Source organism: Notamacropus eugenii, chromosome 5, assembly GCF_028372415.1.
Source record: "Notamacropus eugenii isolate mMacEug1 chromosome 5, mMacEug1.pri_v2, whole genome shotgun sequence".
NCBI classification, from domain to species: domain Eukaryota; kingdom Metazoa; phylum Chordata; class Mammalia; order Diprotodontia; family Macropodidae; genus Notamacropus; species Notamacropus eugenii.
In genome coordinates, this window is record NC_092876.1 from 206,118,273 (window position 1) to 206,142,240 (window position 23,968).

At 35.7% G+C, this 23,968-nt stretch overlaps 1 protein-coding gene across 10 annotated transcripts in view; it reads right to left on the reverse strand.

Annotated features, from left to right (window-relative positions):
- Positions 1–8,433: 8,433 nt before the first annotated feature.
- SPART (spartin) overlaps positions 8,434–23,968 on the reverse strand; it is a 45,246-nt gene continuing 29,711 nt past the window's right edge. For 8 of the 10 annotated variants that reach the window (XM_072611922.1, XM_072611919.1, XM_072611916.1 and 5 more), the window contains 4 exons: positions 17,698–17,892; positions 15,790–15,948; positions 15,611–15,701; positions 8,434–10,142 (listed from right to left, as the gene is read on the reverse strand). In XM_072611922.1, coding sequence (XP_072468023.1) covers positions 9,899–10,142; positions 15,611–15,701; positions 15,790–15,948; positions 17,698–17,892 — 689 coding nt within the window. In that variant the 3' untranslated portion in view covers positions 8,434–9,898. Of the gene's footprint in view, positions 10,143–14,004; positions 14,048–15,610; positions 15,702–15,789; positions 15,949–17,697; positions 17,893–23,968 lie in introns of all 10 variants that reach the window. The other 2 variants (XM_072611925.1, XM_072611923.1) reach the window with 1 other exon arrangement.

The window sequence follows — 23,968 nt, forward strand, 5'->3', positions numbered from 1 at the left end:
GATGTTGGGAAAGATTGAAGGCAACAGATAAAGGGGGCAGCAGAGGATGATATGGATAGTATAATGGAAATAATGAACATGAACTTGGACGGACTTCAAGAAGTAGTGGAAGATAATGAGGAGTTTGAAACAACTGAACAACATGATTTGTTCTTTTACCTACTTATTCTTTAGAATTAGGTTATTTCCAGTTAATTTTAAACTTATGCTTCCATGGCCCTTTATTGAATATTTTTTAATTTCTATTTATTAATTATTGTCTCAAAAGGGTGCATTTAAGATTAATGCTTTTCTGAATTTGGTTGTGAGGTTCTTATGCCCTAATAAGTGATCAGTTTTTGTGAAGGTGCCATGTACAGCTGAGAAAAAGGTATACTCATACTCCTTTCTATTCCCATCCAGTTTTCTCTAGAGGTCTATCATATCTAACTTTTCTAAAATCCTATTCATCTCCTTAACTTCTTATTTATTTAATGGTTAGATTTACCTAATATGAGAAAGGAAAATTGAGGTCCCTCATTAGTAGAATTTTACTATTTCTTCTTGTAATTAATTTTAAACTTCCTTTAAGAATTTGGATGCTATGCCATTTGGTGCATATATGTTCAGTATTGATATTATTTCACTGTCTATGGTTTCTTTTAGCAAGATGTAGCTTCCCTGCTCATCACTTTTAATTAGATCTATTTTTGCTTTTGCTTTGTCTGAGATCATGATTGCTACTCTTGCATTTTTTACTTCAGCAGAAGTACAACAGATTCTTCTCCAGCTTCTTATTTTAACACTGTGTATCTTTCTCTTTCAAGTGTGTTTCCTGTAAACGATATGTTGGATTCTGGCTTCTAATCCTTTCTTCTATCCACTTGTTTTATGGGTAAGTTCATCCCATTCCCAGTTATAACTACTAACTGCATTACACTATTTTCTTCTTTTTATCCTGTCCCTTCTCTAAATGTTTTGCTTCTGTTCACTGCCTTTTATCTGCTCTCCCTTTTATCTTCCTCCCCCTTCTTTTATCCCTTTCCTCTCCTGCTTCCCCATTGGGTAAGATAGACTTCTGTTACCAATTGAGTGAGTGTGTGTTTCATTTTCTTCTTTGAACCAATCCAGATGTGAATAAGGTTTTAGCATTGCCTCCCCCTTCATTGTAAAAGCTCCTCAATGTATTGTCTCTTTTATGTGAGATAATTTTCCCTCTCCTTTCCTTTCCCTTCTCCCGTTTTTTTGCACCTATACATTTTTTCATAATCCCAACATAATCGACTCAACTCCTGAACTAGAGTAATTAGACTCCTTTTTTACTCTAATAATAATCGGATTTTTAGAAGTTACATGCTATCATCTTCCAATGCAGGAATATAAACATTTTAAGCAGGATTCTAGCAAGAATTTTGCCAGCAATGACTGAGAGAGAGAGACCTCCCCCCCCCCCCCCCCAACTGTCACAGGACAATCTGTTCCCTTTACTTTTAAAGGCTGATCCTTCACCTGGAAGATGGTCATATACGTGAGAGCCAGTGTGGTTTCAGAAAGGGCCAAGGAACAGTCGATGTGGTATTTGCTGCCTGACAACTCCAGGAGAATTGCCAGGAGCAGAACAGAGGTCTGTACACAATGTTTTTGAATCTGACCAAGGCCTTTGACACTGTTAATCATGAGGGCTTATGGAAAATTATGTCAAAATTTGGTTGCCCAGAGAAGTTCATCAATATTGTATATCAATTTCATGATGGCATGTTTGCCCAGGTTCGGGATAATAGACAAAGCTCTCATGCCCTCCCTTCATGGAGTGAAACAGGGCTGCGTGCTTGCTCCCATGAAAACATCCCATGATGTTTTCAGCCATGTTGTCAAATGCTTTCAATGAGGATGAACACAGAATCAAAGTCAACTACCATACCGATGGTAAATTCTTCAACTTGAAAAGGCCACAAGCCAAGACCAAAGTAGAGGGAGTGTTGCTGCATGATTTTCTGTTTGCAGATGATTGTGCACTCAGTGCAGTCTCTGAAGCTGAGATGCAACAAAGTATGGATCAATCTCTGCTGCCTGTGCTAATTTTAGCCTAACAGTTAACACCAAGAAAACACAGGTACTCCATCAGCCACCACTATGCCATCCATATGTGGAACCATCGGTTGCAACAAATGGAGAAGTTTTGAATGCTGTGGATAAGTTCACTTACCTTGGTAGTGTACTTTCCAGGAATGTATACAGTGACAATGAGGTTGATGCACACATTGCCAGAGCTAGCTCAGTGTTTGGGAGGCTCTGAAGAAAAGTTTGGGAGAGAAAAGGTATTAGACTGACCACCAAACTGAAGGTCTACAGAGCCATTGTGCTGACCTTGTTGTATGCCTGTGAAACATGGACAGTCTACCGCTGCCATTCCAGGAAACTGAATCACTTCCATTTGAACTGTCTTAGGGAGACTCTGAGGATCACCTGGCAGGATAAGGTACCAGACTCTGAAGGCCTTGCTTGAGCTAAACTGCCAAGCATTCAAACTATGCTTCAGAGAGTGCAACTCCAATGGGCTGGCCATGTTGTTCGAATGCAAAATGTACACTTGCCAAAAAAACTATTTTATAGAGAACTCTCATGGGGCAGGTGATCACATGTGGTCAGAAGAAGTGATGCAAGGATGCTCTCAAGGTCTCTCTCAAGAACTTTGGATTTGACTGTGTAATATGGGAGACACTGGCACAGGACTGCTCAGCATGGTATGCCCACATCAGAAAAAGTTCTGTGTTCTATAAGCAAAGCACAATTGGTACAAAGTAAATGTAGGATGTACAAATCTGGAGTAATCATCCCAAATATCTGCATGGACTATCTGTGCCCAATCTGTGGTAGAGCATTCCGTGCTCGTATTGGTCTGATCAGCCACAGCTGGACACACTGAAACTTCACTTTATCATGGTGGTGTCATTTTGGTCCTCTTCAAGAACTAAGGACAACAACCAATAAACATTTTAACCTCACTGAGTACCTTCTGATTTCTTTTTCAGGTTTACCTTTTTAATGCTTCTCGAGCCTTATATTTGAAAGACAAATTTTCTCTTCAGCTCTGGTCTTTTTATCAGGATCCTTGAAGATCTTTATTATTAGTAGTAGTATTTTTTGCCCTGATAGGTTATACTAGTTTTCTGGGTAGGTTATCCCATCTCTTTTGCCTTCCAAAATATCATATTCCAAGCCCTCTGCTCCTTTAATGTGGTAGCTGCTGCTAAATCTTGTGTGATCTTGACTGTTGTTCCACAACATAAGAAGTTTTGGAATTGCCTATAATATTAGCGGGAGTTTTCCTTGGGATCTCTTTCAGGTGGTGATTGATACATTCTTTCAATTTCTATTTTACCCTCAGATTCTAGGATATTGGGGCAATTTTCCTTGATAATCTCTCAAAATTTGATGTCTAGGCTCATTTTTTGATCACGGCTTTCAATTCAGTAATTCTTAAATTATTTTTCCCTGATTGTTTTTTCAACTAAGTATTTATTTTCTTATATTTTTCCCATTCTTTTGACTTTGTTTTATTGTTTTTTGATGTCTCATGGAGTCATTAGCTTCCACATGTCCAATTCTAATTTTTAAAGAATTATTTTCTTCACTGAGTTCTTCTATTTTTGGCATTTCTGCTTTTTAAGTTTTCATCTGTGAATTTTTCTACCTCTTTTACCACGTGGCCAATTCTGTTTTTTAAGGTGTTATTTTCTTCAATATTTTTGTGCCTCTGACTATTGTATTTTTATAATTTTCTTCCCTTGCTCTCATTTCTTTACCTAATTTTTTTCTCTACCACTCATTTAATTGACAATTTTTTAGCTCAAAGTATTCTTATTAGGCCTGTGTCCAATTTACATTTTTTCCTTTGAGACTTTGCTTGTAACTGTTTTCACTTTATTGTCTTCTTCAGAGTTTGCCTTGATCTTCCATGTTATCATAATAACTTTTTATAGTCAGGTTCATTTTTTTGTTTGCCCATTTTTCCAACCTATTTCTTGATTTTGAACGTTGTGTTAAAGTTAGGCTGTGTTCTCAACATGGGTCAGGGAGGTGCACTGTCTGAAGCTTCAGGCTTTTTCACACTATTGTTTTCAGAGGGAGTTCAGGGGTGGATGTTTTCAGTGCTTACAAGATGATGTGATCTGGAGAGAGTTATGGTCATTGCACTCCTGATCTCACTCTGGTCCTTACCTAGGAAAAGCCCCTGCTCCCTTGTGACCAGAAGTGATTCTGCTTTTTAGGGCTCTTGCTCCCTTGGAACCCAAACTGATACTATTTCTCAGGGTCCCTGATCCCTTGTGATCAAAAGCAATACTGCTTCTCAAGGTTCCTGCTCCCTCTTGACCAAAAGTGCACCTATCTGCCCTTGAACTACGATTCAGAATTGGTTGTAGGCAAGTAAATTTACCAAACAGCCTCCAGTGCTACACTTAGTGCTAGCACAAGGGTCCTTTATAATTTTTCTGATCAGTTGCCATGTCCCTTCACTGTCACTAGCTTGAGACCTCTTGAAGCTACTGCTGCTGCTTCTGTCATCACCACATAGTCTCACCACTGGTGTTTCATCCATATGGGCTACAGGCAAGCCTCCACCCCTGTGTCACATATCTTTCTTTCTCACCTCCTAAGTTGTCTTGGTTTGGAGGATTGTCTTGGTTTGGTCCTCTTCCAGAAGTCAGAGCTGCCTGAATGGGCCCCAGCTGGTCAGTCCCAGTTGGACAACTCAGTTCAACCTCTCTTCTTCTGTTACCTAGGGTGTTCTGCCCAAAGGAAGGTAAATTTTGATTGTTGAAAGCTACCTGGTTAACTTGGTCAAGACCAAGCCTTAAACCCAAGGTACTCTGAATTTCATGGATTGGACAACAATAGGTCCCAGTCCAAGATCTACTTGATTGTTTTTTTCGGGCCCTCCTGGCCCAGAGTGAATATAAACAGTAACTGTTTCTCCTTTGGCTAGCAACCCTGAGGGTCTTCCCCAATTAGATTTTTTTTTTTTAATTAAAGAGGCCATCCCTTCACTCACTTCTTAAAGAGGCCTATTCACTGAATGGGCATTGCCTCATTCAAAGTGAAAAGCTGAAAAGACCTTAGCTTAAATAGGCCAAGGTCTCCCACTGCATCCTAAGCCATCTCCAGTCATCTTGATCAATATCAGGTCATTGGACCCAGATGGCTCTGGAGGAGAAAGTGAGGCTGGTGACTTTGCACTACCCTGCCTCACTCAAATCAAAGTCAATTTTAAGTCATGTCATCATCTCCCTGATGCCACAGTCCTCTTCAAGAAAGAAGGACAAACTACAGTTTGCCTTGATGGGATGTTTCTACCTTTAATCTCTTTGCAAATATATGCTTAGCAATGGGATTCTGGGGCAAAGGGCACGGACATCTTAATCTTTTTTTCTTTAAGCATCACTATTTTTTAGAATGGTTGGACCATTCATAGTTTTACCCATGTACTGGTATTAATGCATGTATTATTGCAACATGTATTAGCACAACTATCTTGCAATAGACATTCCAACAGTATTTCCACATTTTGCCATTTCTGTGAAACTTTTTGAGGGTGAAGTAAAATAAATCTCATGATTGATTAGATCTGCATTTATTAGTAGTAGTTAAGATTCCTATATCATGTTCAGTTAATTAATATATTTTATTTTAAAAAATAATCCTTTCCTTTAGATGTCATTTTGTAAGCATACAACTGCAGGCTGTGCTAATACTTTCTATTTCTTTTACCTTGTGAACTGAATACATCTTTAATCATACCACTGATGTGAGATGTACGGAGAGTGTTTATGTTGTTCTATATTGTTTTCTTTTAAAAGCACTTTACTCACTAGAAAAATGCAGCCTTAGAGGCTGGTCTCTGAAAAGATGTCCCCTAAATACAGTCTTGTATAATTTTGATCTATAAAAGATATGACTACAGAGATAACTGTTTACTAATACATTGAGTGTAGCTATCGAGCAAGGTATAAATAGGCAGACAGAGACTGAAATATATAGTCTGCCAAAGTCATTGAAAATTTCCTGCAGAAAGTTTAAAAAAAAAAAAGTCTACTGATGACAAGATTATCTAAATGTTCTTATTCACAGATGAGATTTTACTAACTGCAATGAGCTAGGGAATTCCACAAAGTCTTCTAAACAAAATCCAAGCAATGGAAATCATCGAGACAAAACAAATAAGCAAACATATATGTGGCAGCCTACTAAGCTGTTTATCTTTTAGAGGGGCTGCACAACATGGACAATGAATTGGACCCAAGGCTGAGCAGGAAGAAAATATTAGGTTAGATTGCATTTGAGAAATTGCATAATGCTTCCCAGTTAGCCCAGACTGCTTATTGCTAACTAACAGCAATGTTGCTATGTATCACAGAACAATGATTTTGGAAGCATCAAAATGACAACCTAAAGTCAATGGAAAATGCTTGGTAGATTTACATAGGTTGTAGAATGTTACTATTGGTAACACATTATGAAAAGTGCCATACAACATTATTAAGGAAACATAGGTGCAGCAAAAGAGGATTGGAAATGTACTGAAAAGACTAAATGGATGGCATATTGGATAGCTTGTGAATAGAAGATTGTAAGAAAACAAAGAGGTAGTGGAGTGGATAGAGTGCCAGGTCTGAAATCAAGAAGACTCTTTCTGAATTTAAATCTGGCTCAGACATTTAACTAGCGATGTGACCCTGGACAAGTCACTTAATTCTGCCTCAGTTTCCTCATCTGTAAAATGAAGTGGAGAAGGAAATGGAAAGTACTCTAGTGTCTTTGCCAAGAAAACCCCAAATGAGGTCATAGAGTTAGATAGGATTGAACAACAACAAGAAAAAAACAAGAATAAGTACACTGAAAAGGCAAGGAGAAACTCCTAATAGAGGTGATGGGTTAATAGGTTGAGATACACATTTCTGGATATGGTCAATATGGGAATTTCTTTTGCTTGAAGGGTTTTCTTTTTCTTTGGGGGTGGGGGTGATGGGAAATGAAATGCTAGATAAGTAAAAAAAAATAAAATTTAATGTAAAATAAAGAAGCATGGACAGAATTTCATTTATTCATTTCACTGAAACCAAAGGAACTAATTTTACAAATATTTATATGAAATCTCCTTGTCTTAAAAAAACACACTTAAAGGTGGGTTTTCACATATATTTTTCCTTTGTCAGAAAACACAAAGCTAAAGAAAATAATATGCCAAATGTATACCTCAATAGACCTTATGCTGTCTCTGCTATGAGCATTCCTACTGGGAATGTAAATTGTCCCTAAAACTCCAGAAGAGCCTTTCTCTGGCTCTCTTAGTATTGTTGGGATTCACTTGGTATTTTTTACTCTCATTATATCTCCTTTTCTAGTAAGACACAAGATCATTCTCCAGACCATTGGTGGGTCATGCTTTCAGAGAAAGCTTTATAGCCATTATCTAGGAAGGCAAATGCTATGGAGAAAGGGCCAGTCATCACCAGTTGCAAGCCAAATGCCACCCACAGTGCAGGTAAGCTGAAGCAGCAAGACACCCTAGAGGAAAGACAGGAGGCAGCATATGCTGAGGATATAAGGCAGCCACTACCTTGACCATCCTTTCCCCTCCAACTCTGAGAGTGACAGCCCAGGCCGCCAACCCATGACACTTGGGAATGACAATGTTTCCATTCCAGTGCCCATAGCCTTCATCCTCGAAAATAATATCTGGGGATATGCAGCTGGGCAAGTGCTCCTACAGGTGTTATCATTAGATCTATTGAAGACTCCTAAAAAGAAAATTTTTGTCACCAAAGTCCTGTCAAACAGTTTAGCATCATAAGCTGATAGGATTTCATCAGTGGAAATGACATTAGGGAAGAATTTTTAACTGCTTTGCCACTATATCCTAAGAACTATGGGACCTTTCATTGTGAATTGTAACTGAATCCTTCTATATGTCTCTTCTTCCCCCATTAGAATGTAACCTCTTTGAGAGCAGGGACTGACTTGTCTTGCTTTTTTATTTGTATCCCCAGAACTTAGCATAGTGCTTTGCACATACTTAGTGTTGATAAATGCTTCATTAATCCATAATTAATTATTTGGTTTAACATCTGCAAGTCAGTTGAGAAGCTATCATCTAATTAGGCCCTCCATGTTTTTTTCAACTGCCATTAGCAATTCACGAAATATGCAAAATACCATATCTAAATCACCATAAAACCCATCTCCAGTTAGGAACCCTCAAACATGCTATGAATGTTTTAAGGCTTAAGAAAAAAATATATACACCTACAAGTATATGTATACAAACACTTGTGCCTAACAACAACAAGGGGATGGTAGGAAAAAACATGAGTTTCTTTGGTAACTTCTTTATCAATAGGCATAGTGGGCAAACATTTGCCATTATGCTACATTTTCTTTAATCATACACACACACAAAAGTCATTTTAATTTTATTTTCAAATTAATTACATTTCAATGATACACAAAAATGCCACTTGAGTTCAATTTCTATACTAACAACCTGCTAGTAAGTGATAGGCCTTATATAAAACCATCATATCACAGACACATTCTCAGATCTAAGCATAGAGCATTGTTAATGTGTTTGAGCACAAGATAGGTGTTTCATTTATCTACAATGAGAATATTATTCATTTATAAAGTATAATCTTTGGACAGTTTCAAGAGAAGCTTAATAATTGAAGTAGTTTCAAGTCATTTTACTTGTATCACAGGTTATATTAAAATTCTAATGGAATGCAATTGGGAAAACCAGTGACAACCTTTGAAAATTAATAGCTAATAATCAAATACTCTATAACTATGTATTTTATAACCTAAAGATCTTATAAGGCAATGGATACTTAACCCAATATTATTAATTACAATCTGACATAATGGAAACTAAATTATTTATGCTTTAAAATTCCATTATTTTGAGCATAAGAATGACAATTTATAATAACATATTCTAGATAATGAATTAGACATTTGAGAGATTTAAATTTCAGTAGTAACAATGCCTAAAAAACCAGTGTTTTACCCAATTCTACTGCTGTTGTACAATTAAATTTCCAGAAAACAAAAGGAAAGAAAGGTTAAAATGGAGCTGTAAAAGTGCAAGTTTCAATAAATAAGCAAACATTTCAAATTGTCAGTAATTTTCTTGAGCTCCTGATCAGCTATCAGTTTTTAAAACACAAAGTATTTTAAAAATAAATACATTTTAATAACATTTTCAACCACTGAATCAATGTCAGTTTCTATAAGATATAGCTTATAGCCTGACAACTAGTTTCTTTCAATAATCAGTTATTTCCTTTGTCAGAAAAAAAAAGTTAGAAAATGCTACCTGACAATTTGATTCTTTAGTACTAATTCTATTAAAGTGCTTCAGATTTTAGCTTAGCCACTGAAAATTTAGAAGAGATTTAGGATAAAGGAGAAATTTATAAATAAATAGTGCAAGATAATCAGGAGGCACAATTGACTTGGTTAATCCTTCTGATTACAAATTGAATTAGTTTACTATACTCCAAATCATGCATAGACATCTAATTTACTACTTTGCTTTCTAAAATAGATCAGTTACAAAATTTAACATTAGATTAAAGGTAGTTTTAAATCTCAACTTTACAATTGAAAAAATATTTTAGGTTCATAAAACAACTTTAATCCAAACTTTCTGATTATTTTTCTACAGGTGAGAAAGAAAAATGCTATTACTTTTCTTATAAGAAGACTATATGTACCTTAAATTTTATGAAAAATATTTTTAGAAATAATTAGATTTATAATACTAGATAATTTGTAGGAGAAAAGTATTCTATTTTTGCTTAAATACTGACATTATATCCATTCGGTAAGGCTTTGGTGGAGTTAATTCATAGTAATTGTATCATTTATCTTTCTTCCTCAATTTGTCTTCCTTCTTGACTGCCTTAATATTAATTTCTTTTTCATCCTTCTTCTCTGACTTGTCAACTACTTTATATTCCTCCAAGATGGCTTTTCCAGTTTGCTTTGCTGTTCTTGCCACCACAGCTTTGATGCCGATATTGTCAATATTAAATGCAGTGACACCAACGTTGATGGCAGAATTCATTGCATTATCTGTAGCATGACCAGCATCAGCCCCATATCTTTAAGAAAAAATTAAGATACAGTGAAACTAAAAATCTGAATGAGAGCATCCCAAAATAAAATAAGATGAAGAGGATAAATTACCTCTAAAAGGAAAAAAAATTCAGTTTCAGTATGATTGTTTTTAAAAGAGGATTAAATCACTTACATGAAGCCAAGCCATATTTTTTCCAAGAGTAAAGACATTCTGGAAAAATTAATTCCTTAAATGGCAGCACTTTATTTTTGTGTGAAGTATTTACTCTGACATTAAATGTAACAAAGCTTCACCACACTTTGAAACACGTTAGTCAGTGAAGTTCTTTGGTTTCTTTCTCCTAAAGGGTAACTGAATTCTTCTCCCATTCTAAAAAAGTAACTTTTATTTATATTTCATTTTTCTGCTAAAATGGGCAAAATTTCAACTAACAAAGTAGCTGTCAAATGTCTGTAGTTCATCTATTTATTTCTTTGGGAAAATGTATTTTAATTTTAAACAATGCCATAAAAGAGTCATTTCTTTATCTCAAGCTCCACTATCTCCCAAGATGGAATACCATATCCCATAACTGCCTGCTGCCCCTACTCCAGACATAGTACTACACAATGGAAAACCTTAAGAAAACCTGGCTTCATATCCTGTTTTGGAAAATTACCAGCTATGTGACAATGGGCAATCACTAGACTTCTCTGACTTCCAATTTCTTCATCTCCAACATGGTAATGATACTGCTTACAAATGATATCTTCCTCACAAGATTGTTTTGAGATCTAAATGAGATAATAAATGTAAAGATACTTTTTTTCTGCTAGACCCACAATTTCATCAGCATAGGCAGAGCTCAGTGAGGAACGTTATCTGCTCACGCAGATCACCACCTATGCTGCAACTTAAGAGTCTTGGAGAGCTGCCTGAGGATACTGAATCTAAGTGCCTTGCCCATGGTCAGCAAATAAGTAAATGACAGAGATCGGGCTTGAGCCCATGTCCTCCTGACTTGCAGATCAGCTCTTTATCCATTATACCACATTTAACTTTCTTGCAAACTTTAAAGTTACATAAGTTAGTTGTTACAGACATTTCCCATTGGCACCTTAAGCTTAATTGCTCAAAACTGAACTAATAACCATCCCTTCCAACTTCCTTAGTATTTTTGATAGCACCAACTATGCTCTTACTCAATTTTGGCACTTCCTTCTCACTTGTCTAATTATTTGCTAAGACCTAGTAATTCTACCTTTATGATGTGCCTCACATTCTTCTTCTTTTTCCCACTCATGCTGCTATCATTCTAGTTCAGGTTCTCATAACCTCTTGCCTGGATTATTCAAATGGCTTCTACACTAGTCCCCCTGCTGCATCTCTCTGCTCCAATACATCCCTTACTCTGCTGTAAGTGTAGTCTAGTCTTTCCAGTACACAAGTTTGACCATGTTAATTTACTGCTCAACAGTTTTCAATGGCTCTCCATTATTTACAGGATAAAATATAAACCCCTAAGCTGGCATTCTTGACTTTCCACAACATGGCTCCATCCTCATCCTGTACTATTCCACATCATTATAACCACAGTGGAGTATTTGCCCTTTCCTAGAATCTACTCTTACAAGTGTGCATTGGCACAGATTTCCTGTCTGGAAATCTTATCTGCCTACCAAAATCCTTCTCTTCCTTTTAAGTTCAGTTTAGGTGTCACCTATTTCATGAAACCATCCTTCTCTGGTCTCTTTGCCTTGCTCAATGAATATAATATCCTCCATTAAACTTTTCCTATGTACTATCAAGCTCTAACTTATACTTATTTGTCTATGTGTCTTATCTCCTATTTATGCTTTATGTTGTTTGAGAAGTCACTCTCAATTTTCATTCTTTTATGTATACACAGTACCTCACATAAAGCATTTAATATTGGTTTAATTAAGCTTGTTCTTGCAGACAAGGATGTGCAGAGATATGTATAAGTTGAATAACTGCTAACAAAAATGTGATAATAAATAGAGCATTGCCAACATGGAAGGAGGTCTTTAAGCTCTGTCCTTGAATTTGTCCTGTTTAATACTGTCTTTATTCATATCCCAGATAAAAGGGAAGGCAATTTAAGAGGAACATTGATACACTAAAGTATAGCCAAAGTAGACTGACCATGGGGCTAGAAATTATATCACATGAGAAACAAATCTCTAATAGTGTTTTGCCTACACTGACCCTCCTCTGCAATGATGTTCTGTTTTACAGTATCATGTTCACACTTTATCTCTTCTACTATATTGCAAGCTTCTTAAAAACAGACTGTCTTATTATCTTTATATTTTCTAACATCCAATGTGGTATCTTGTCCATAATTAGCACGTAAGTCTGTTCAATTTAATTGAATAAAAACTGATGTGCTGTAGGGGCTAGGAATATTTACCCTGAAGAAGAGAAAGCAACAGGGAGAATAAGACAGATGCTTTCAAACATAAAAGACTCATGTGGAAGAAAGATATTTTTTATATGGCTTCAGAAGACAGAAAATGGGACTCCACAAAGGGAAGAACTTTCTAACAATGTATTGTTAGATTATCATTAGATCACCGAAACAATGAAACATGCTGCCTCAAAGTCAGGTTTCCTTGTCACTGTAAATGTTCAACCAGAGATGACATGACTAACTAGAATTCCTCTAAGGTTCTTTCCAACTTTAAGATTCTATGCTTCTCCAGTTTCCTGTCTTCTTCCTTCTGACAAAGATACTTCCAAGTGCTACGCTGTCTGAGTCTAGATGAGTAGGGATCTTCCTTCAGTTGTACACAGCTTCTTTATCCTTGCAAATACTGATAGTGCATCTTTAGGCTCAGAAAGAAATTTGTTGAACTGAATTCAGAATATTAAAGAGAATAGGTGGAAAATAGGAAGGAAGTAGTTAACTATAAAGACTCTCTGGTCTATAAAATGGTGATAATAGCGGTTGACTTTCATTTATCCAGTTAGAGCTTGCCAATTTACCAAAGGCTGAATTTAGTCTACTGACCTGACAAAGTGGTTATCACACATTGTGCGACATCACTGTTTAAGAGGTAGAGTATCTGAAGGACTCCCCAACAGCAAAGATGTACCAAATATTGTTAATTCAAAGAATTCTATAATTTAAATATACCTTTCTCCATTAACATGGTATTACTCTTATTACCATATGCTTATAATAAAGATAGCACTAGAAAAATATTACAGAATTTCAAAGGTCATTTAGCTCAGCCAATTGTCTTGTTCAGATATTCATTCTATGACATCTCTGCTTAAAGATTTTTAGTGATGGAGAATTCACTAACATGCAATGCAGCCTGTTCTACTCTGGAACATCTTTAATTGTTAGGAATTTTTTTCTTACATTGAGCTAAAACCTGTTTGAAACTTCTACCTAATGTTCCTTGTTCTAGCTTCTGGCACCAAACAGAACAACTTTCACAAGTCAGCCCTTCAAATACTTGAAGACAAGGCAGCTATCACATCTGCTTCCTAAGTCTTCTCCTTACCAGTTCCTTCACCTGATTTCTCATATAGCATGGATTCCAGCACATTTATCACCCTGGTCATACCACAGTAGCTCTGATAAAATCCAATCAAAATTTAAGGAGAATCTTAATTTATTAGTTAACCAAACAAATAACACCAAACTTCTTATGGAATGGTATTTTTCACTGAACTTACACTTCACAAAAATGTTTTTTTTTGCTAACATGAAATCTTACTGCATGGAAAAAAATGGGCTGGCTACATCTCTTTGAAGAATTTAAGTGGGAAAAAGAGAAGCCTGACAGAGAAATTTAGAAGCTGTACAGAAGATAGAGGTGAATTATTTGGCAGATGTGGTACTATAATTAACTGTGTCAGATTTAAGTTACTTATTGCTTTTCATTGTTGCTGTAGATCTTCAAGTTCCTATATCTAAAACAAGACAAAAATATCACTGTAACTGAAAAAGTAAACTAGTCATTCATATTATCCTCTGAAAACTTATAATAATCATTATCATAATCAATACAGTTGAGTATATTAGATAACAGATTAAAAAATAAAAACAGCTGAAATTAACATAATCACAATAATATCTTAAACCTGAATACATCAAATACAATCCAATATCATAATCAAAACCGTAAAATCACAGAAAGTTTCCTTTAACATAGGTGACTTTTTCAGTCACATTTTTATTGAAAGCAAAAAATGTTTGTCAGCTGAGTAGAACATTAGCAATCAGATAAAAAAGCCTACACTTTATGTATTTTTCTTTTTTTGGAGATATAATACATATGCAATTTTTAAATTAAAAATTTTTTAATGTTCATTTCTTTTTAACTTGAGTTTCACTTTCCCCATTTCTTCTGCCACCCTTTGAAAAGGCAAGCAATGATAGCCAATATACATGTGAAGTCATGCAAAACATTTCCATATTATCTATATATACATATACAATTAGTGAAGTTTTACAAAAAACTATTAGAGATTATGTTTTTATTTTTTCATGGGGTGATGGTGGTGGTGCAGGGTTTAGGGGAGAGACGGGAGCTAGCAGTAGCACTGTCAAAAATAAAAAGAAGATCAGGAAAAGTTCTCTGTAGAAGAGAGAAAGCTACAAATTCTAATAGTAGGAGATGAGGAAGGAGTACATTCCATGCAGAGGAGGAAGCTTATGCAAAGGCATGGAGGTAGGAGATGGAGTATTAAATACCAGTAACAGAAATTAGGACAGCTGGGCAGTAACAGCACATGAAGAATAGTGATGTGAAACAAGCAGAAACCAGATTTTGATGGCCTTTAAATGCCCAATGGAGGAGTTTATATTTTATGCCAGTGGCAAGAGGAAGTCACTGAAGGTTCAAGGAGTTAGGGGTGGGAGGGAAGGATTGGTGGAAGGAATGGGGATGATGATGTGCATGACATGGTCAGTCTTGTCTTATTTTGACAACGTATACATTGGTAGAGCCCTTCTTTAACTTAAAATTACCCTGGTTGGGAACTATCGATTTAGACAATCCAATTTGTTTCTCAGGCAATTTGCCAAAACAACTTTATGGTGGGGTTTGGTTATAATATACTATAATGACAGCTATTACTGTGAAATGACAATGATCAGGGCAACATCATGTGAGGCTGGTTTTGTAATTCATAGAAATAAAGTTAAAGACATTCAAACCACAGAATGACAAGGCTGGAAGGATCTTAGAGATTATCTAGTCCAACCTGCTCATGTTGCAGATGAAGAAACTAAGGCCAGAAAAGTTAAGTGACATGACTGTGTTTACACAGTTTTTTTTTATCATAAATAAGTGATTATCTTCCCAGTATCTGAGAAAAAAACAAAACAACCTTATACCAGGGGAAAATAAGACCCTGGCCCAATACTTAAAAATAGTTGGACAGCAGCTTTAATTCAAGATTTTTACAAATGGTATTTGAAGTTAACCAACTGTTTCTGTTTTTAAAAACAAAAATAAAAATTAGACTTACTTGTGTTTAACTGTATGTACAGTTTCTGAAGTAACTTTTTTAACTATGCATTTAGCTGCACATTCCATTCCTTGCCATACAGTTGAAAACCCTGAAAGAATTATTTTAAAATAAGCTTAATTAGCCACAACTAAAAGGATTATTTTCCTAGTTTAAATATACCTGAATCTTTTTGTTACCTTGTAGACTACTTGCTGCTACAACCATGGCACCATCCAAAGTGGATTTCCCATCTTTGTCTTTTTTAAGAGATTCTGGAACAAGTTTGCTTCCATGCTTTTTGACATGTGGGGCTAATTCTCTTCCAACACAGTTTGCTATGGAACATACTCCTTCCACTAATATGGGTACAAAAACAAATATTTAGAGACCATGTTAAGAATTTTAAAATTAAACTATTATACATGGCTAGCCTTTCTATTTGAAAATAAAAGGTACATCCCCAATTGATAAATGGTCAAAGGATATGAATAGGCAATTTTCAGAGGAAGAAATTAAAGATATCTATAATCATATGAAAAAATGCTCTAAATCACTTTTGATTAGAGAGATGCAAATCAAAACAACTCTGAGACCACATCATACCTATAAGATTGGCAAACATGACAGAACAGGAAAATGATAAATGTTGGAGAAGATGTGGGAGAGTTGGAACACTAATTCATTGTTGGTGGAGCTGTGAGCTCATCCAACCATTCTGGAGAGCGGTTTGGAACTATGCCCAAAGGGCTACAAAAATGTGCATACTCTTTGACCCAGCAATATCGCTACTAGGACTGTATCCCCAAGAGATCATAAAAATGGGAAAGGGTCCCACATGTACAAAAATATTTAAGCAGCATTCTTTGTAGTTGCCAAAAACTGGAAATCAAGGAGATGCCCATCATTTGGGGAATGGCTGAATAAGTTGTGGTATATGAATGTAATGGAGTACTATTGTGCTATAAGAAATGATAAACAGGAAGACTTCAGAGAGGCCTGGAAAGACTTGTATGATCTGATGCTGAGCGAAAGGAGCAGAACCAGGAGAACTTTGTGCACAGCAACGTCACAGTGTGCAAGTTTTTTCTGGTAGACTTAGAATTTCGTAATAACGCAAGAACTTAAAAAAAAAATAATACCCAATGATTTTCTAAGGCAAAATGCCTTCCACACTCAGAGAAAGAACTATGGAATTCATTTGTAGAATGTAGCAGATCATGTTTGTATATGTGTGTGTGTGTGTATTATGTTTTGATTTGTTATATCATTTCTTCCATTTATTTTAGTTCGTCTACACAGCATGACTATAGTGAAAATGTATTCAATAGGAAAGTGTATGTAGATCCTATATAGAATTGTATGGCATCTTGGGGAGGGAGGGAAGTGGGGGGGATGGTAAAAAAAATCTAAGTTTTTTTGTAGTAATTGTAGAACATTAAAAAAATAAATAAAAAAGAAAGAAAAGAAAAGGTACAGATGAACATAGTGGTTATAATGACTATTGTATGGATTGAAACTTTTGAGGAGTCTATTAATACTTATAACCCTGCTTCTTTAATTCACCTTTATAGTTTTGTTTAAAAATAATCATTCTCATTTTTATTGCTATAGTGAATTAGTGTGAGTTTAAGTGTTTTCAAAACATTACCAAGCATACTATGAAATAACATATTTATTTGTGCTTAATTATTTAAAAATAAAACATGAGGAAAGTGCCACAATGAATTTCCAAAAATAATTTTTACTAGAATGTCAATAAAATCTAAGTCAAATAGAATGCAAGCTCCTTGAGAACAGGGACTACTTTTCATTTTGCATCTGTATCCCTAAGACCTGGCACTGAGTACACATAAGTACTTTATAAAGTCCTTGTTGGATTAAAAAAATATTTAGGCTAGAAGAGTTTAGCTATTTAGCTATCAGAAATCATATACACTTAAAACAGCAAATACCAGAAAATATTTTCAAGAGACAGATCTGACATTTCCTATTGCCTCAATAAAGTTGCTTCTTTCCAAATATTCATCAATAAAGTCAACCACTGTAGAAATGCTTTTGAATGACTGTTTATTTTTTTTTCTAAAATTGAAAAAAAAAGAGCATACCCAGGAACTGACTGACTTTCACGGCTCCTCCTGTGGCCTGCTTTGCTATATAAAGTCCCTTGGACACAGCTGGACTAACTTCCAATGGCTTTTCTTCAGGCTCAATATGTTCTCGAAGTTTGGAGGCTCCTTTATGGATTGCCTTTCCAGTAAGTTCAGCTCCTTTAACTAAACCCCAACTCAGCCAGGAAGCGCCTTTTCAAAGGAAAAGAAAAGATATTATATGTAACTGTGACACCAGCTATGCCTTTAAGCCTTTTTATAACACCAACCAAAAAACAAGTACTTATCAACAACCACTATGTGTGAGGCACCTATGCTAAGGATTACAAGTAGAAAGAATGATAAAATCCCTGTTCACAGGGAATACATGGTCAATAAGTTCAGAAGGCAGAGTCAGGATAGTCAAAGCTAAGCTCAAAGCTTACCTCTAGAATTTAAGAACAAGTAATTTTCAATTTTTTTTTTAAATTAAAGAATCCTATTGGTAAAGCACAAAATTATTAATACTAGAAGAGTCTGGTCCTTAGTTATATCTTACTACCATGGTTAAAAATAAGTTTTGTTTTTTTTTAAGTGCTCCTTAGATATTATTACCAAGGGCCAAAGGAACTAGACTAATTATTTAGTTTGAAATAGGATAGGATCCTATGAAAGGAGCCTCCTTAGGCCACAGGTGGCTACTATTTACTAAATACAGAATGAAGAATCAGTAGCAGCAGTAACAATTTGTGTTAGGTACAAAGGGAAATTTGGTTTCTAAAGAGTTGAGAAACCTTAGCGGCATTATTCTAGAAAATGTATAATCTAATTCTCAAGATATTTGTGAAAAGGATAAGCCCTAGCAATGAATCTAAGGAGCCACATGACTTGAGAACAAATCACCTGGCTTCTCTAGAATTCAAGGTTGGACTAATATCTATGGCCTATTCCAGATCCAAAATGCTATTACTTTTATAGATCTTTGTATGTCAATATAATCCAGTTAAATCTGATTTGATATTTTTGGATGGTTTTGGTTTAAATACTTGTAGGCTATATAAACAAACATCCCATCAGAAAGACAGCTGATTTGGAGAGTAGAGCAAGAAGAAATAACATAAGAATAGTCAAATTGCCTGAAAATTATGATAAAAAAGAATCTTGATACAATATTACAATAAGTTATTAAGGAAAATTGCCCTGAAGTTCTAGAACAAGAAGGCAAAGCAGAAATAGAAAAAATCCACCAATCACCATCTGAGGTGGTGAGGAGGAAAACTTATAGGAATATGATAGCCAAGTTTCAGAGTTCCCAGATTAGGGAGAAAAATACTAGACACAACAAGAAAAAAAAACCAATTTAAATATCATAGAAGTACAATAAGGATTACGTAAGACCTAGCAGCCACTACATTGAAGGACTGTAGGTCATGGAATACTATATTTTATACAGCAAAAAGAGGTGGGGTATGACCAAAGATAACTTACCCATCAAAGTTAAATATAATCCTGAATGAAAAAAAATTGGACATTTAACAAACTGAAAGCCTTTCAGGTATTTGTTACAAAAACAGAGCTTAAGGGAAAATTAGCTACACAACATCTAGGAGAAACGTAAAGTAAACATTAAAGACCAATTATAAGGTACACAGTAAGGTCAAATGGCTTACTTTTTATATATTAAAACATTACAAGTTCTTTTATGCCTGTCATTTTTATTTGCATAATCTGAAAGAAAGTCCTGGGTTGAACTGAGTGTGATGGGATGAGTCTGCAAAAAATAAAAATGTGTAGGGAGAGATAAAAAGGAGAAATTATCTCATAAAAATGAAGCAAAAAAAGGGGAAAAGATACAAAAGAAGCTAGTAGAGGGGAGGGTGGGTAGTGCTAAAACCTTATTCTCATTGGGAATGGGTTAAAGAGGAAACAATATATATATATATATATCCAGAAGGGTATACAAGTCTTCTAAATTCAGAAAGAAACAAGAGGGTAAGGGGATAGGGTGAGGGGAGAGGATAAGGGAGGGGATTATTGGAGGGGGAAATAGGTAAAGAAAAAGGAGGGCAAGGCAGTGAGTGGAAGTAGAGGAGGGAGGAGGAACAGGAAGAGGGTGAGAAGGGCAGTGAAGGAAAATAGAAAGTAGGGAAATATATGGCAAGTAGTTACAGTTCAGAATGTAGATGGGATGAATTTACCTATAAGGTGGAAACTGACAGCAGATAAAAAATTTGAATTTAACAATATATTCTTTCAGGAAATGCTATAAAAATGAGAGAAACACATAAACAAAAAAAAAGGTTAGGAGCAGAATTCATAACGCAAAAAAAGCAGGAGTAGTAATCATGATCTCAGACAAGTTAAAGCTAAGATTTAATCAAAAAAGAAAAATAGAGAAACTACATATATATCAGCCATATGATTCAATACTGTTTTGAAGCATTTAAGATAACTAGACAGTATACCTGAGAGTACACCTACCAAACAGACACAGGAACCGTAAGAACACAAACATAAAAAACTTTTTATACAAATAAACTAAGATCTAAACAAATGAAGTAGTACTTATTGTTTATGTGTAGGTAAAGTCAATATAAAAAAAAATGACACTTTTACCTAACTAATCTATTTATGTAATGTCATCCCAACTGAATTACTAAAAAAATTATCTTACTCAGTTAAAAACAATAACAAAGTTCATTTCGAAGAACAAAGGCTTAGAATCTTCAAACAAATTTCAAAGAGAAACTTCAAAGAAAGATGTAAAGGAAACAGATTCAACAGTATCAGTCCTTAAACTATATTATAAGGTGAGAGCATTGCTGAGATCGCTCAGAAAAATGTGACTGGGGTAGAATACTGCTGTGGTGCAGGAAATAATGAGCTAGTTGAACTAGAAAAGCATGCAAAGATTTGGACTTACGAAGGAGGATGCTGTTCACCTTCAGGAAGAGAAACAGATGGCAGGTGGAGATAAGCATGGCATGGACTAACATGTATGAGTGTAAACATACATGTATGATTATAAATATCTATGTATGTGTGCATATTTATGTGTACATGCATATACATGTATGTGTATCATACACACATGTGTGTATATATGTATGTATACATGTATGTATCCATGATTAATTGTAGCCTGCTTTGAGAGTGTGAGGGGAAAAAATAAAGAAGTGCAAAGCAGAGAACAAAAGAAAACCTACAAAAGAAAGGAAAGAAAAGATGGACAGTTCTGAATACAATGAGTAGTATTTATTATACAGGCTTTCTTGAAACAGAAACTTACTGTTTTACATTGAATTCTCTCCTATGTTCTGCTATATACAAGGCATTTCTTTTCTTATTTTGTATTTAAGTTCAAAATAAAAAAAAATTACACACACACACACACACACACACACACAGAGGCATGTGAACATACCAACTACTAAGCTATGAGTCAGGGATTTGAACACAAAATGATCCTTGACCTCAAGGAGCTTACATCATATGTCTTTCCAAATCTCATCTTTGAGACCTTCCCCATTCATGTTCTTGGCTACTATTCATGATACTAAATAGCACTAGAGTTAATCACATAACCAGTGGCACAAATCTGTCACCTAATCTCAGCTGGACCCTCACTGCTCCACAACAATTTTTTTAGTCTTCCCTAATATCACCACATTTCCCACAGTGGCTCTTCCAAATCTGTCCCTTCACCCTTCTATCATTCTCAGCTGATGATCTTGCCTTACATTTTCTGCATGGCCGTCCATTATGAATTTCTTTTCTTCCCTACTCCGTACCTCAAAATCTGTTCATCAACCCCCTCTCCTCTTTCTCCTGTTTTGTTCCAGCTGCAGTTAAGGCAGTCCTTCTAATCAAGGTCAATTTCTCTAACTCTAACCCATGACCCCATTTCCTCCTAGAAGCTTGCCCCTTTAATTATTCTTTCCCCTCTTTTCCAATCATCTGTCTCCATCAGCTGGCTCCTTCTGTGTTATCTACAAACGTACTCAATTAACTCTAATAATCAAAAGACCTTATCTTGACCCCACTATCTCTGCAAGCTATCTTCATATATCTCTCCTTCCTTCCATAGGTAAGCTCCCATAAAAACAAAACAAAAGGTATCTACATTCACAGCTACCACTTCCTTCTCATTCAGTTTCAATCTGGTTTCCACTCCACTGAAATTACTCTGTACCTGATGACTTTCTGAGTCTTCCTCCTTCTTGACAACATATGACACTACTGACTTCTCTTGGATATAATTTCTTTCCTCTCTGGCTTTGATCAAACTGTTCATTTTAGTTTTCTCCTATCTGTTTTTCAGGCTTCTGTACTGCATCATCATTTTGTTCACATACTAAATGTGGGTGTCTTGAGGCCTCTGCTTTTCTCCTTTATGTCCTCTCTTAGTACTTTAAATTCCAAGAATCGAATTATCAACTTGAAGATAACTCCCATACCTATAATCTAGCCCTAGTCTCTCTCTTAAGCACTACTCATGTATCACTAACTGCTTGTTCTTTAGGATTTTCAAGTTCATTATGCCTCTCTATCAAAGAAAAACCTATTTCTCTTCCACCCAAACTTCCCTATTTCTGTTGAGGGTGCCACCTTTCTTTTTAGTCATCCAGATTCAAAACCTTAGGGTCAGCCTTAATTCTTCCCTCTTTCTCACTTCTCCATACCTCCCAAATAACTTCTGCTTCCATTCCCTTCACTCTATTCAGTCACCACCTTCATTCAGACCCTCACCAGCCTCACTTACACTACTGCCACAGCCTCTTAACTGGTTTCTCCAATTCCAATCTCTCCCTTTTCAAATTCATCTTCTATACAGATGCCAAAATAGTCTTCCCAAAGTACAAGTCTGATTCTGTCACCTTCTTTCTCAAGAAGCTTTTGTAGCTTTCCATTGCCTCTAGGATAAAATGTAAACTCTTCTGGTTGGCATTTAAAACCCTTCATAATCTGACTCCAGCCTACCTTTCCCGATTTACTGCACATTACTGTCTTCCATTTATTCTACATTAAAGTCAAACTGACCTATTTGATATCAAAACTAAAATCTTCACAAGTACAAGATAAAATACGTGTGACAAGAAAAGTCAGAGTAAAAAAAGATCTAAAGGTTTTAGTGAACTACTGGTTCAATGAGTCAACAGGCAATAAGGCAGCCAAAAAGGCTAACTCAATTTCAGGTTGGATTATTAGAGGCACAGGGTCAAACATGAAGGAAGTGATAGTTTTGCTGAACTTATTCCTGGGTCAGACCTGATCTGTAGCACTGTGTTAAGTTTTGGATATTACAGTTTAGGAAGGACACTGAATTCTTGATCCTGGATTTTATATTTTACTCTACTCTGTAAGTGATTTTATTCTGTAACTATATTCTGTTTTCTATGTAACAAAGCTATAAAGCCTCTTCTGTCTCTGAGTAAAGAAGTTCATGTGTGCCAAAGTTTAGTCTCCCTTCTTTTTGAAGATAGAAACCAAAGACCTAAACTTTCCCACAATGACCATTAAAGAAAACCTTTGTTCTTATTACTTTCATAAAACATTCTCTCAGCATTTCCTACAAAGTTTGGTGTTATCATTGAGAAACTGGATTCACTGACCTTGTCCCATCTTTAGTAATTAAGGTGGCCTTAACTAAGCCCCTGGCCCCATTGCATACCTGAGTCCCTATCAGTAACTTCAGGATGCATCTGAGATCCATGAAATTCACGAAAGCAGTCCTCAGAGGTAGAGAGAGGCAGTCTACATCCCATATGGGGGATATGTCGACTTTCTCTGATGTATCTTTCTCTGATGATCTCTCATCCCTGTGATGCTAACCAATGATACGATTTCTGTTCTTTGTTCTATGCTTATAAAAATGAGTTGCATCTTCAGCTTGGGGTCTTTGGCATAAATGAAGTCAAGTCACTGACCCTTTATTATCAGATTGCATGTCCCTATAAACACATAATATCTTGCTCAGAGAAACTTGCCTCAGTTTACCTTTTTGATAAATTTCACATATAACAACATTGACAAGCTAGAGCAGAAGGGTGAAATGCACAACCCACGATACTTGAGTGTCCTGAATCAGATTAAAATGTAATTGGGAAATCTTTAACAAAATAAATAGAAAACCACATATTCACATTACCTGTGTACTATTTATAAGTCAATATGAGGCCTGCATGGTATGACAACAGTGAGTTAGAGGATGACAAGAGGAGGATGGTCAGGAAATGAGAGAGCATGCCATAGGAGGACTGAATGAACTGGAGATGTTTGTCATGTAGAA